Source organism: Oryzias latipes, chromosome 3, assembly GCF_053564925.1.
Source record: "Oryzias latipes strain Hd-rR chromosome 3, Olatipes_Hd-rR_3.1".
In the NCBI taxonomy this organism is placed as follows: domain Eukaryota; kingdom Metazoa; phylum Chordata; class Actinopteri; order Beloniformes; family Adrianichthyidae; genus Oryzias; species Oryzias latipes.
Genome location: NC_136239.1, coordinates 20,301,729 through 20,313,913, shown reverse-complemented (window position 1 = coordinate 20,313,913; position 12,185 = coordinate 20,301,729). Strand labels below are relative to the sequence as shown.

The window sequence follows — 12,185 nt, the reverse complement described above, 5'->3', positions numbered from 1 at the left end:
GTGTTCCTGCTCAGGACTGAGTGGTAACAGAAGATGGATGGTCTGTACTCATCTCACAGTGTTATTCTTTACTAAGCTGCCTTTCTGCTTTCCTTTGAAAATGAGTGTCTTATTTGTGGTGTGTTTTTTTTTTTAGTTATGTTCATCTGAGCGAAGGTTTAACTGAGCAGTTTCGGAGTGGTGTACATAAGCTCACTCAAATCTTAACCTTACAAAAGGTCTTATTCTTGCCTTTTCTAAAGAAACCTATTACAAATAATCTTTTCCTTTTTTGTGAAAATCAAGGAAAATTAGGAAAAAATGAAGACAGAGCACTGCTAAGGACAAAAAAACATGTTTGATTTGTTATTTTATTTCAAGCATAGATATATCAAACCTATTTCAGAGGGGACTTCAGTTGGACTTCTCTGGAAGAATATCAAATGTTTCACTCTTTTGACATCACGCGGCGTGTGTGCTTCCTTACTTAATGTCATTTATTCTGTAACTTGGCTTCAATGCTAACGGGGCGGGACATCACCCAAATATGCTCTTTTATGATCCGAGGCAAAAATCTTCTTTTCCTTTTGGCTTTTCCCTTCAGGGGTCGCCAAAGCGAAACAGCTTCCTCCATCTAACCCTGTCTTCTGCATCATCTCCTCTAACACCAGCTACCTTCATGTCTTCTTTCACTGCTTACAAATGCACTTCCCTCCTCTCCTTCTTCGACCACCAGCATCCTGTCGGTGAGCAGCACCAATGGCAGTCGTTGTTAACCGGGGCCTCGACCGATCTGGTGTAAGCATTATAGGTCTTATTTGCATATTTGGATTGGCAAAAATTCTCAGATGCCCTTCCTGACACCACCCTCTATATTTATCCAGGCTTGGGACCAGCACAATAAGACGCTTGCTTGGCCCCCCACTCGTGGCTACATTAAATCGAGGCAAAGATAAATCTTGTACGAGTATGAAAAATTTGGATGAGATACAACAGTATTACATCACCTCATCAAGTCCTTTTATAATAATATAGATGGGTGTACTTTTTGTACAAATAATCCCCAAACTTATGTACCCTGTAAAAGACTTAAGATGTTGTTGCTTTTTATTAAAGTTGGATAAAAACTGCTAGATGGCCTATAGAGAAAATTATTCCTAGACTATGTTCACAAAATAAAAGTCCTTGTCTGCACATCCTCACTACAACTCATTTACCAACAAGACAAGTTCCAACCCTTCCTTTGATTTGGGTTGTGGAATTTTTTTTTCTTCTAGAGACTGTACAGTATCTGCAACCACAAAAAAAAAAAACAGTTAAATAAAAAATTTGTCGCTAATTTTATTTCATATGAATATTAAATATTACTGGTGATAATATCTAATTCTTGAGATTTTAGGTTGGGTGGTAGATAGCAAAAAAAAATATTAAAAAAAATACACAGAACTCAAAACACTTAAGACTACTCATCTTCAAATCTTCATGAGTTCTGATTCATCTTGTGGCTGTAGTCCCATATCTTATTGCCAGACATGAGCCGTTTCATTTTCCTGTGCCCATTTCTCTCTTTTTCGTCATCAAACTTCCTGTCAAAAAGTGCATACATGCATTCCCTTGAGTGTCCATCCTTTTCTGCAGGTACGCAGAAGTATAACAGGATTAGAAAAATGCCCACACCAGTCAGAATATTTGACAAAAAAGCTGCAGTTCAACACAAAGAGGCAAACAGCCACAATTGTGTGGCTGAACTGAGCAGTGACTCTGAATAATCCGGCTCCCCTTTAAACCCTCTGACTTAAAACCCCGAAGAAAGACTTTCTATAGGATCTGGCAAACTCGATACTTTCTCTCTTTTTCAGTCAGTCTCTTTTTGTTTTCTTTACATTTTTTTACACTGTCCTGCTCTTGATCAGCTCTCAATCTTTGAATTGGAAAGTCAGGCTCAAAGTCTGTGAAAATCTTAAAGAGAGGCCCCAGAAAAAAATCCAACCTACATGCACACTCGCATATATAAAACAGACAAGGCCTACTACCCATTGTTCAAATGGTTCTAAACTTGAAAAGGTCTAATAAATGTGTAGGACATACAGGTAGATCTGTTCAATTAAGGATAACACACCAATACCTGACATTTTTTGTAGGTTGCTGTATCTCCCTGCACTGTCTCTGTTGCATGGACATTTTACAAATGCAGAGAGCCAGACAAATCTGAAGACGCTCCCAAAACCAATAGCTACACTGGTATCTGCTAACTCCAAAACTACCTCCAGTTGGCCACTGACACAGATGCCTTTGATGAACAGACTTTTAGGGACTTTCACTGCAATGTCTGTCAAAACTGGTTCTCACAGACTCTCTCAACCAGCATGTTTTAGATGTTTCCTTGCTCCTAAACACGTGATTTAAAGTAGAGCTGGTAAGTGGAACCAGCTGAATAAGTGTGTCACCTATATGACCTGAATAAGGTGCTGGAGCAAGAAAATAATTAAAACTCACAACACTAGGGTCCCTAAAGACCAGGACAGAGAAACACTGACCCACTGGCCCCTGTTCCTCACTGTCAACACTGATACAGGACACTAAAAATGGTGTTGGATGTGTCAACCCTGGAAAAGCCTCAGCATGATTGGTTTGATGGTAGGTCACTAATTGTCTGGGGAGATAAACAGAACCCTACTTGTAATACAGAGGCACTCCCCACTACCACTGGGTATCTTAATAAAATCCATGGACCAGGTTTTAGGTTTTACACAGTGCATGGGCCATGGCTTCCACCTCGTAAACATCTTGGTATCAAGCAGGGGGGAAGGAAAAGATGAAGAAAAAACTAACAGAACTGACAAGCCTGCATGTGTGTCTAACCTACATTCAACAGAGTACCTCTGAAGAATTACTTTTACCTCCATTCAAAATCACCAAGTTTAACCACAGACTGCCCAAGAGTTTAGTGATATTGATGGGGTAGACGAGGACATTTTTTAAACATCCTATCAGTACCAACATGCCCCAATATTTTCAGGCAGGCATACACATGCAGAGGAACAATACAAAGTATGAGCACCAGCAGCCAGCTACACCCTTTATCGTTCACCAAATCCATAGTGTCCATAGTGACACTACATGTCGTTGGGGAAGCACACCACTGCAGTTTAATTACAGCAAAAGAAATACAGACAAGAACCAGAGCCTGAAGATTCTTCATGGTCTCATGGTCATAGACCTTTAAGGAAAAGCTTCAGAGTTGATTGTCAATATCAATCCATCAATCAAATCTATTTAATATAGCACTTTTCATATAAAAGCATTACACAAATTGCTTTACATTACAACAAAACAAAATAAATCATATAAAAACAAGCACAAAAATACCCCCCCCCCCCCCCCCCCCCCTCTGAGTAGGAAAACTAGATGTTTGTTGTTGGAAATGATAATAATTTGGACCTCCCTCTCTGTGAAGTAAGAGGAATAGAGTTGGCCCATGTCTTCAGCGCTTGACAAAGCAAACATGCATGCATACATTTTGGATTCTACTGAGTTCTGGGAAATAATAGCATCATATGGCATGTAAGTTTTACGAACATAAAAGACAAATGCAGTGCTGAAAATCTATTGTCTATAGTTTTTTATACAGAACATTGATACGTGCCTTTTTTATCATACAGCAGAGGTTAAAAAAAAGAGGTGAAAGGTGATGAAAAATGATGAGTTACCTATTTTTGGTGTAAATTATTTGATTGATGTCTGAAAAAACTGGATCTTAGAGTTGTGCCATGTAGAGGCAAGTGTTTGTTTAGTCCACAAATACAAGTCCCAATGTTGAAACCATGACAATGTTATGATCTAAATTAGTATAAAGGAGCATCTGTTTGCATCAAAAACTCCCTTCATCAAACTCTGTTTGCATCAAAACTCCCTCTTCATCACAACTGTTAACTGACAGCCACAAACAAAAAGTGAGAACAAATGGAAAATAAATATAAAAAAGAAAAGTGGACCAAACAAGATTATGAATAGAGAATAAAATATATAAAAACTATAAATAAAGTTTTTTGAAGGAAATTTGAGCAAGTAGAAATTAGACAACAAACATGTTGTGTCGTACTGAAAAAACTTTCATCATAATATTCTTTGCTTCAACTCATCTCATTATTTCTGTATTAATTTTGATATCTGTGTGATTTTTTGCTGTATTGTCTACAATCAATAAAAATAATCTCATAAATCAAATCAAATCTCAATCCATTTCGATAAGAAACACAAAAGTTTTGGTGAGATGACCAATGTGAAAACAACAGAGACAAAGGAGCATCTCAGATCCCATAAAAAGAAGTGTATGTTCACTGACAAAGGCAAGGAGCCAATTCCATGACCAAGATAGAACTTTTACTGGAAGCAAACAATGCAGTTGAAGAGGGTGGTGTAAAGCTGCTTTAGTGCTGCACCAAATCTGCCCTTGGTAAGAGCTCACTGTTTTCAGTCTGAAATTCTTGGAAAGTGTTAATTGCAAACGAGTAGTTTGTTAAACAAAATTGCAGCTTAGACCCTGATTTTAGAGGATGCCTTTGGACCATAGCTCTGAAAGAGATGGTTAGCGCACAAAAGAATATTAAAGTTGGTATATAAGTAGACTTTTGTGAGAGACTGAGCTTTTTAGCACTTAAAGTTAATTAAGGAAATGCATACCAAAGAAACCAGAAAGTACACAATGTAGATTTGCAACCAGAACATAATGGGTCTCATAAAGAATGCTGAGAACATCTAAACAAAAAAAAAGAAAAATGTCTTTCAAAGAAATCTCACAAAGCACAAGAATTCAAAATTGTTGGTCAAACCACAATAAGAAAAAGCAGCAATCCTATGTCTTATTGCCTCTGGACATACATCAGAAGTCAGTATATTAATGTATGAGGACAAAAATGATGCTCAGCTGACCTTATGGACTGACTGATTTATGATTCCTTTTGTCTGTTTTCAGGCAGATTAAAAATATTTTTCATAGGACTCAGAGCCAAGATGTTGGAGTTTGTGTGGGCGTTAGCCAACCCAGTGGTGAGTTCACTGGACCTTAACGGTATTTATGTTCTGAAACAGTAACTCTACCACAAAGAAACCTTTACAGTTTTTTTGTTTTTTTTTGCTTTAGGCACACAGGATATGTATATAAAAACTATGATATAAAGAAAAGCTTGATTTGCTTATATTACTTATTTATGGATTAGTTTCTTTTTTAATTCAAGGTCAATGGGCTAAATTAAAACAGAAAATCAATATCAAAATCAACTGTTGTGATTAAATGTCACAGTACTTGAATGATAGCAGCCGTCAGTTTTCTAAGTTTAGTCTCGCATTCGTCAGCGCTTCCTAAGCTGCCAACCAAACAGAAGCTTAAAAGTTCAGCAAGACAAAAAAAAATCTGTGCTGATTTTCCCTGGCTGTCGGATTTTTTTCTTCCCAGACAGAAAACCAAAATGACTAAACTGACTGGAAGAAAGACCACAAGCCACAAAGTGTTAATGGACACAACAGCCTCATGCTGCAGACGTTTAAGGAGCAGGAGAATGTACAGTACTTGAGGCTGACAGCGCGTCTCTAGCTGCTCATCAAGTAATCATGCAGCAGAGGCCTTAAGACACACAATGACTTACCTACATCTGTCCCCTTTATGCTTTTAGACTTATCTTGCTTTTGTTTTTTTATTCCATTTGCAATTGGGTTGGATATTTTAACACATTTCTTTTATTTTTCATAATCCCAAATCTGTTTCCCTGATAAGATTATAGGCGACACAAAACAATGGTGATTTCCTTGCATCCTTGAATTATGGTTATTATTATCCTTGCTGATCTTATTTTCGCACCATTGTTGCTTCCCAACACAGACTAACGTGTGACAAGTATAATGAAAAACCGACACCATCGAGGCATGAGGCTCTGCAGGTTCACACCAAACACCTGGGTTTAGATGCAACTGCTATAATGTGCACACGTGAACACATCAATCATCAGCTCCTTTATAAGGTTATGTAGCCACTGAGTCAGGCTTCAACTCATAATCAGCTTGTACGATTCACACACTAATGAGATTTACAGTAAGCCATGTCTGCTTCAATATGACTGCAGCTTCTCTGTTTAGGAAAAGCAACGGACGGATTTCTGAAATGACAACCAAAACTAACTACAATCTAGCCTCACAAACAAACTTAAAGTAGAACATATTTAAAAACAAAAAGGAAAATTTAGTTACGACACGACTTTGTCTTAATCATCCCCTAGAACATAGATTTTGCAGAGCAGATGTTCATAAGAAATTCACCTCTAAGTTGTGGGCGGTACTGTTAGCGTAGAGCAAGGCAACCAAAAAAATGATTTTCATGGGAGTGGGTCTTTAACTATGTTGTGCAATAGCACGTCTACTGCTGCTCACTAAGACTTATAGTTTCTGCGGTTCTGTTTCTATTTACCCAACCAATTTAGTTAGATATGTTGGATTGACACTAAATACTCTTGCGCAAACATTTCCATTTTTTTCATAAAACAACCAAAACAATACATCTTGGTCAAGATCTTATGCTTGAGAAATGAAAATGTAAAAGAAAACTTAATTTTCTGTCCATTTTACATACTTAAAAGAGCAGGGAAAATCATTTAAAAAGGTAGATCTATACATATATATCTATACATTCGTATAGATGTGAATATATAGAAATATATTTATCTAAACATATATGCGATAAAGCATTTAGGCATGCTTGTGGTTCACATCAAAGCATTCAGTATAGAATAGACTCAACACTAGCAAGATTGTATCTTATTTCTAAATTTGGGTACCTGGACTTAAGCAATAAGGTTCAATGATTGCATTTTCGTAGAAATTCCTTTCTAACTAGTTTTTGAAGGTGATTTGTGATTGACTAAATAACAATCACATCCTATTTTTATGTTATGAAAGGTGATATATTTTTCCTATGTAGGGAAATAAATTTCATTTTCAACGATTTCTTCAAAGTTGAACTTTTGTGGTGGTACTTATTTGACTACTTAATCTAAACAAAACTTGATTTTCCTCTGTTTTAACAGTTAGAGCTGAGCAAAAATGTTCTTTTATAAATGCTTTCCGAAATCGATGCTCATCCGAGAGGAGGGCATTTCTTTTACTTGACATTTCCAGACTACGGTTCCATCCTCAGGCCCCTCAACAGCTGATTCACAGCGCAGACACTTTGACTTTTATGTGGCTCCTGGTCGATGGGGTGATGGGATTGTACAGGCTCGTTGCCATGGATCTGAGACAAACCTGCATGTTATTGAAAAGAAAAAACAAGATCTCCCCTGATCTCCCCTTACGCCATGGCTTACCAGGCTGCATATCTGGGAGGTAAAAGAGTAGAAACCTCACAAACTGCAGAAAAACAAAACATGGAACTGGGGGGAAAGGTGATACGCTATAGAGCTAAAACCCCCACTGTACCTCCAACTATGTATTATTTTATCTTTCTTTTGACTTTATAATAACAATGAAGGTGGCCGATTCATTTTAGGTCAAGGTTATTTATATTTAAAAACAGTGGGACATTTTTTTAAAGGAAGAGTTCTATGTAATAAACTGCACTTTGAAAAACAAAATTTAAATCAAATTTTAAGCTTTAAGAAAGACATTTTTTTTCCCTTCTATACCAGTAATATGCTTTAAGATTGGAATCATTTCCTGTAAGAAAACTACAAGCTGCAATTCTCCCTGGAAATGTTAAAATAGCATTTTATGGGTTCCTCGGAGCATTTTTTTCACCCCCACCCCCTTCTCCCTTCAGCTGCATCGTTTAATGAGGCCTAATTGAAGGCTTTGCACAAGACAAATGATCACATTAGCTGACTCCCTTTTAACTCATCCATCCCGCCTGTCTGTGTTTGTAATGCATTGTACATTCTGCCTGTTTACGGCTGTCTCTCAAATTACAGTGCAGGCTGCCAATCATCATGAAGCTAAATCTACAGGACTGTGGCCCAACCCACCTGGTAGAAGACTGTAATCTTTTCCTGTGGTGAACTTTGAAGCTGTTGCAGACATTATGTGATAGCACAGACTGTTTTTGGCTGATGACCTTTGTTTTCTTTTAAATTAAAAAGATTTTAAAAAAAATAATTGGTTTAAATTTATCTAAAAAAAAAAATCAAAAACTCCAGGTTTAACCAATAAAATCCAAAAAAGTGTGTTAGATGAAAAGGAATAGTTCCCTTCTTTGCCTGGCTATGAGAACTTACCCAAAATAATACTTTAAAACTATAATTTTAAAGAGTTGCAGTTATTATTCTTTATTAAAATCAGTCTAACATTAAGTAAGTCAAATCTAAACAAGTGAAACTAAACTGAACTTTTATTTTTATTTTTTTTATTTAATCCTAATGTTGTTGTTTTTGGGGATAATTTAGATTTGTAACTGCTTAATATTTATAAATTGTGTTCACCTTTGTTTTTTATAAAATAACTTATACATGTAATCCTCTTTTTAATCTTTTTTTTCCAAAAACAGACCTGTCAGTTTGGCTGATGTGACCCCGCATGAGACCTTTGATAAGTACAAATACCCTGAACTTAAAGTCATGCAGGAGATTTGATTTCTAAAAATGTGTTGTTTTACCCCTAAAGTTTAGACAAAAGTCAAAGTGATGTTGTTTTTTTGCCCACATACAGACAGAGGCTTTGATGTGAGGGATTTCTGAGGGACCTCCCCAGAGAACTGCTTTACTCAAAGGGCTTTTTCCCTGCTTGGCTTTGTATCATTTTAAAGTGACAGCTGGTTAAGTGTGGAGGGGCAAGGCTGGAGCTGAGAAATCACAATAAACCAGAAGACGACAACTTATCAGACCTGAGTTCTAACATCGTTGCAGGAAAATGTAAAGGAAATAGTCATAATGCAAACTGTTTTCTTGTTTTTCCAACATTTTTTTAAAAAGATGAGTAAACAAGAAAAATCTTAGCAAAAACGTTGCTGCCAATTGAATTACGCAGAAACAACAGTTTGACTGTGAACACAGTTTGGTTTGGCAGAAGTGATCACTGGTTGCCTTTTCATAGACAAAAAACGGTGTGAACACCACTCATTAAGTGTGTGCCACCAAACAGTTTCCAGATCCTTCAGTTCTGCATGACTTATTCCTTTATCCAGGTTTTCAGAGTCTTATTTTGAAAATCCAACAGCAGTTGACAACCTAGAAGTTCAAGCGAGAGCTTAAATGGTAGCTATGATCAACAGAATATTTAGGCAAAAACAATACACATCTGTTGTGTCAGAACTATATATATATATATATATATATATATATATATATATATATATATATATATATATATATATATATATATATATATATATATATATATATATATATATATATAACACATTGGGAGGTTTCTTTTGTTAAACTGTGCTGAGATAAGTGCCACAATGATGCAATCCCTTCTGTTAGTGATATTTTACCTTAAATTCTTTATATTTATATTCTTTTTAAAATATCTCCAACCTTATTTTCAGTGTCATTTGTGACTGTTCGTACATCAAGAATGTAAGAAATCTTCCTCACAAAGCCAGAATTGGTGGATGAAACGTGTTCAAAAGCAGTGAATCGCCCCCTCAGCCTGCAACTAAAAACTGTGATCATGAGAGGCTCTCCCTGTAAGTCATGCCAGTTTTTGGGGAGGATAACAAGCCCTTCTTCAGACTAAGAGTCATCATTAAAGTGAATTGGCATAATGATAAGTCTTCGACTGTATGTTCTAGTCATAAGCGCTGCATTTGTTGCACACCCATGTTCAGCCATCAGTTAGAGGAACAAGGCACACTGGGCAGGCAGTGAGCAATAAGAGGACAAGTCGCAGCGTGTCGTGGCTGGGCAACAGGATGGAGAAAGGACGAGAACCCAGAAACCAAAGCCGACTTTTAAGATTTTTCATGTTTGCTATCTTTTAGATGCTTTATTCCCATATCAGAAGACCTTGGATGCTGACAAGAGGCTTTCGCTAAAAGCATCATTTAATATCTGGGACAAACATTTGCCCCTACAGATGACCTCCCAAGCGCTAACAGGAACAAACAGAAGATATCTGCCCTGAAGATCAGATGCCTGGGGCAGATCTAAAGGGAGGACAAACTCAGCTCTGTTTCAGTCTCAAGTAAACCCAAATACACATCAACCAAACGCCCCCAGAAGCTCCGGCGTCTCAAGGTAAACTCCCTCTGGAGAGAACACTCCACCGTGAAGACAGTACATCAGCAAGATAAACATCCGTGCTCAGCACGTGTATACAAAGTTAGGGCACTCGTGCTCAAACACACAATGCGTTTACCTTGAAAAGCAGCCACGTAGCGAGATATGAGAAGCTTCAGCCCAGAGCTGGACGCCTGTAGATGGGTCTGGATTTGTCTTCGGGCAGCCACTTGGTACTTCTCCTCCATCTTTTTGGTGCAACACGTTGAGTTCTTGGACATGCAGACCTGAAGGTCTTTACCTACAAGTTCAGAAATGTAAAATAAAGGACATAGCAGGAAGAGGCAACAGGTACTCCTTAAATAATAAAAAACAGGTCCTTAGTGATTAAAAAACAATATATATATGTCTATTTAAATTTTTAAAAACACTGTACATCAAGAAGTCAAGTGGAAAAATCTGATTTTCCTTTCATTTAAGGCAAGTTTATTTGTATGGCACATTTTGTGCACAGCAGGCAGGTATTTAAATTAACCAAGTGTTCCAGCAGATCTTAGCTTTGTGGAAGTCTGTTCCAGATTTGTGGAGCATAGAATCTGAATGCAGCTTCTCCATTTTTAGTTTTGACTCTAGAAACTGACAAAAGTCTGGATCCAGATGACAGGAGAAGTCTGGGTGGTCATTCAAAGCTTTATAAACCACCAACAGAACTCTCAGGTCTATCCTCTTGCAGTCAGTGGAAAGACCTCAGAACTGGACTGGTGTGGTCCACCTTTTTGGTCCTTGTGAGAAGAAGCGTCAGTTTCCTGATTGATTTTATTAAAGCCAAAAATTGGCCACTAACAACAGCTAACTACATCACAAGAGTTTCTACAGCATGGATGTGTACCTTAAATGCTAAGATTATAAGGATGATTCTTCTGTTTAAATCTAAACCTGATTGCAAGCAGCATCGTCAGATGCTGGTTTTTACAAAACTTCTAGATTCTGGAAGATTCGGTCAAAGGGGTATCACTCAAAGTGACACCCATCTACCTTTTTACCCCCTGAATGAAGGTGAACTATCTGCACTCATGGGGAATAATTAAAACGTCTTGAAGAAGAACCCAGAGCTGGTCTGCGGTCTGTCTGACAAGCCCAGGCAGGGTGTTCCGCCCTGGAACTCTATCTCAGCTCCTTGCAGGGTGCAGGAATGAGCAGAGCAGGCGAGGGCCCACAGGCTGGAATTCAAAGGCTTCCAGATAAGGCAGCATGAAAGTGGCCCCCGGGTGCAGGTTTTCCAGCATATCCAAATCCAGCTTTTACACCCTGCAGTCAGAATTCTAACTTTCTGATTCTGAATCCAAACTTTAATCTGTTTTAGTGATTCTAAAGACACCAAAAGTTTGACATAATCCGACCACTGACACCTCTGGACATTCTGGGGGCTTCTCTTCACTCAATCATAGATGACACCACACCATCAGCCAGGTTTTAACCAGTTTGAGTGCAACTTTAGGACACTGATTTATATTTAATCGCAACTCAGAGATTTACTCATTTGAAACAGAATCTTAAAAACCTTTTGACCTGGGAAGTGTGCAGGTTCAAAGCATCTTTGAGATGCAGTTTGTGTCGGGATGATGGACTAAACCTCACTTTCTCAGCTGGAGGCTCACTAGCAGTCCACGTGAAATCCCCGCATCCACACTTACACCGCGCGTGAAGTTCAGAAAGTCAAACGGGGCCCAGTTTACCGAACTCTGCAGTGAATAATGACTGAAAGCCACTTATATGCTGTAAGTGCACAAAGGCGAACGAGGGGAGGAAAGTTTTCTTTTGCGCCCAGAACTACAGAGTAATCTCAGCAGCTTTGGCTCGCAGTGTCATGGGGTTAAAACAGCACCATTAATTCTTACCTTACATCCATAGAAGCTGATTCTTACAGACACACATTTCTACCAATGGCTCCTTCTGATTGCAATTTTTTGGGGTGAGAATTAAAATGATCCATAAAGAATACTA

The 12,185-nt window shown here is 37.9% G+C and overlaps 1 protein-coding gene across 6 annotated transcripts in view; it reads right to left on the bottom strand.

Annotated features, from left to right (window-relative positions):
• Positions 1-12,185, bottom strand: part of gpc5a (glypican 5a) — a 124,013-nt gene that overhangs the window by 108,424 nt on the left and 3,404 nt on the right. For 5 of the 6 annotated variants that reach the window (XM_020713154.3, XM_078945138.1, XM_078945135.1 and 2 more), the window contains exon 3: positions 10,321-10,482. In XM_020713154.3, coding sequence (XP_020568813.1) covers positions 10,321-10,482 — 162 coding nt within the window. Of the gene's footprint in view, positions 1-7,988; positions 8,203-10,320; positions 10,483-12,185 lie in introns of those variants that run through there. The other variant, XM_078945137.1, reaches the window with a different exon arrangement.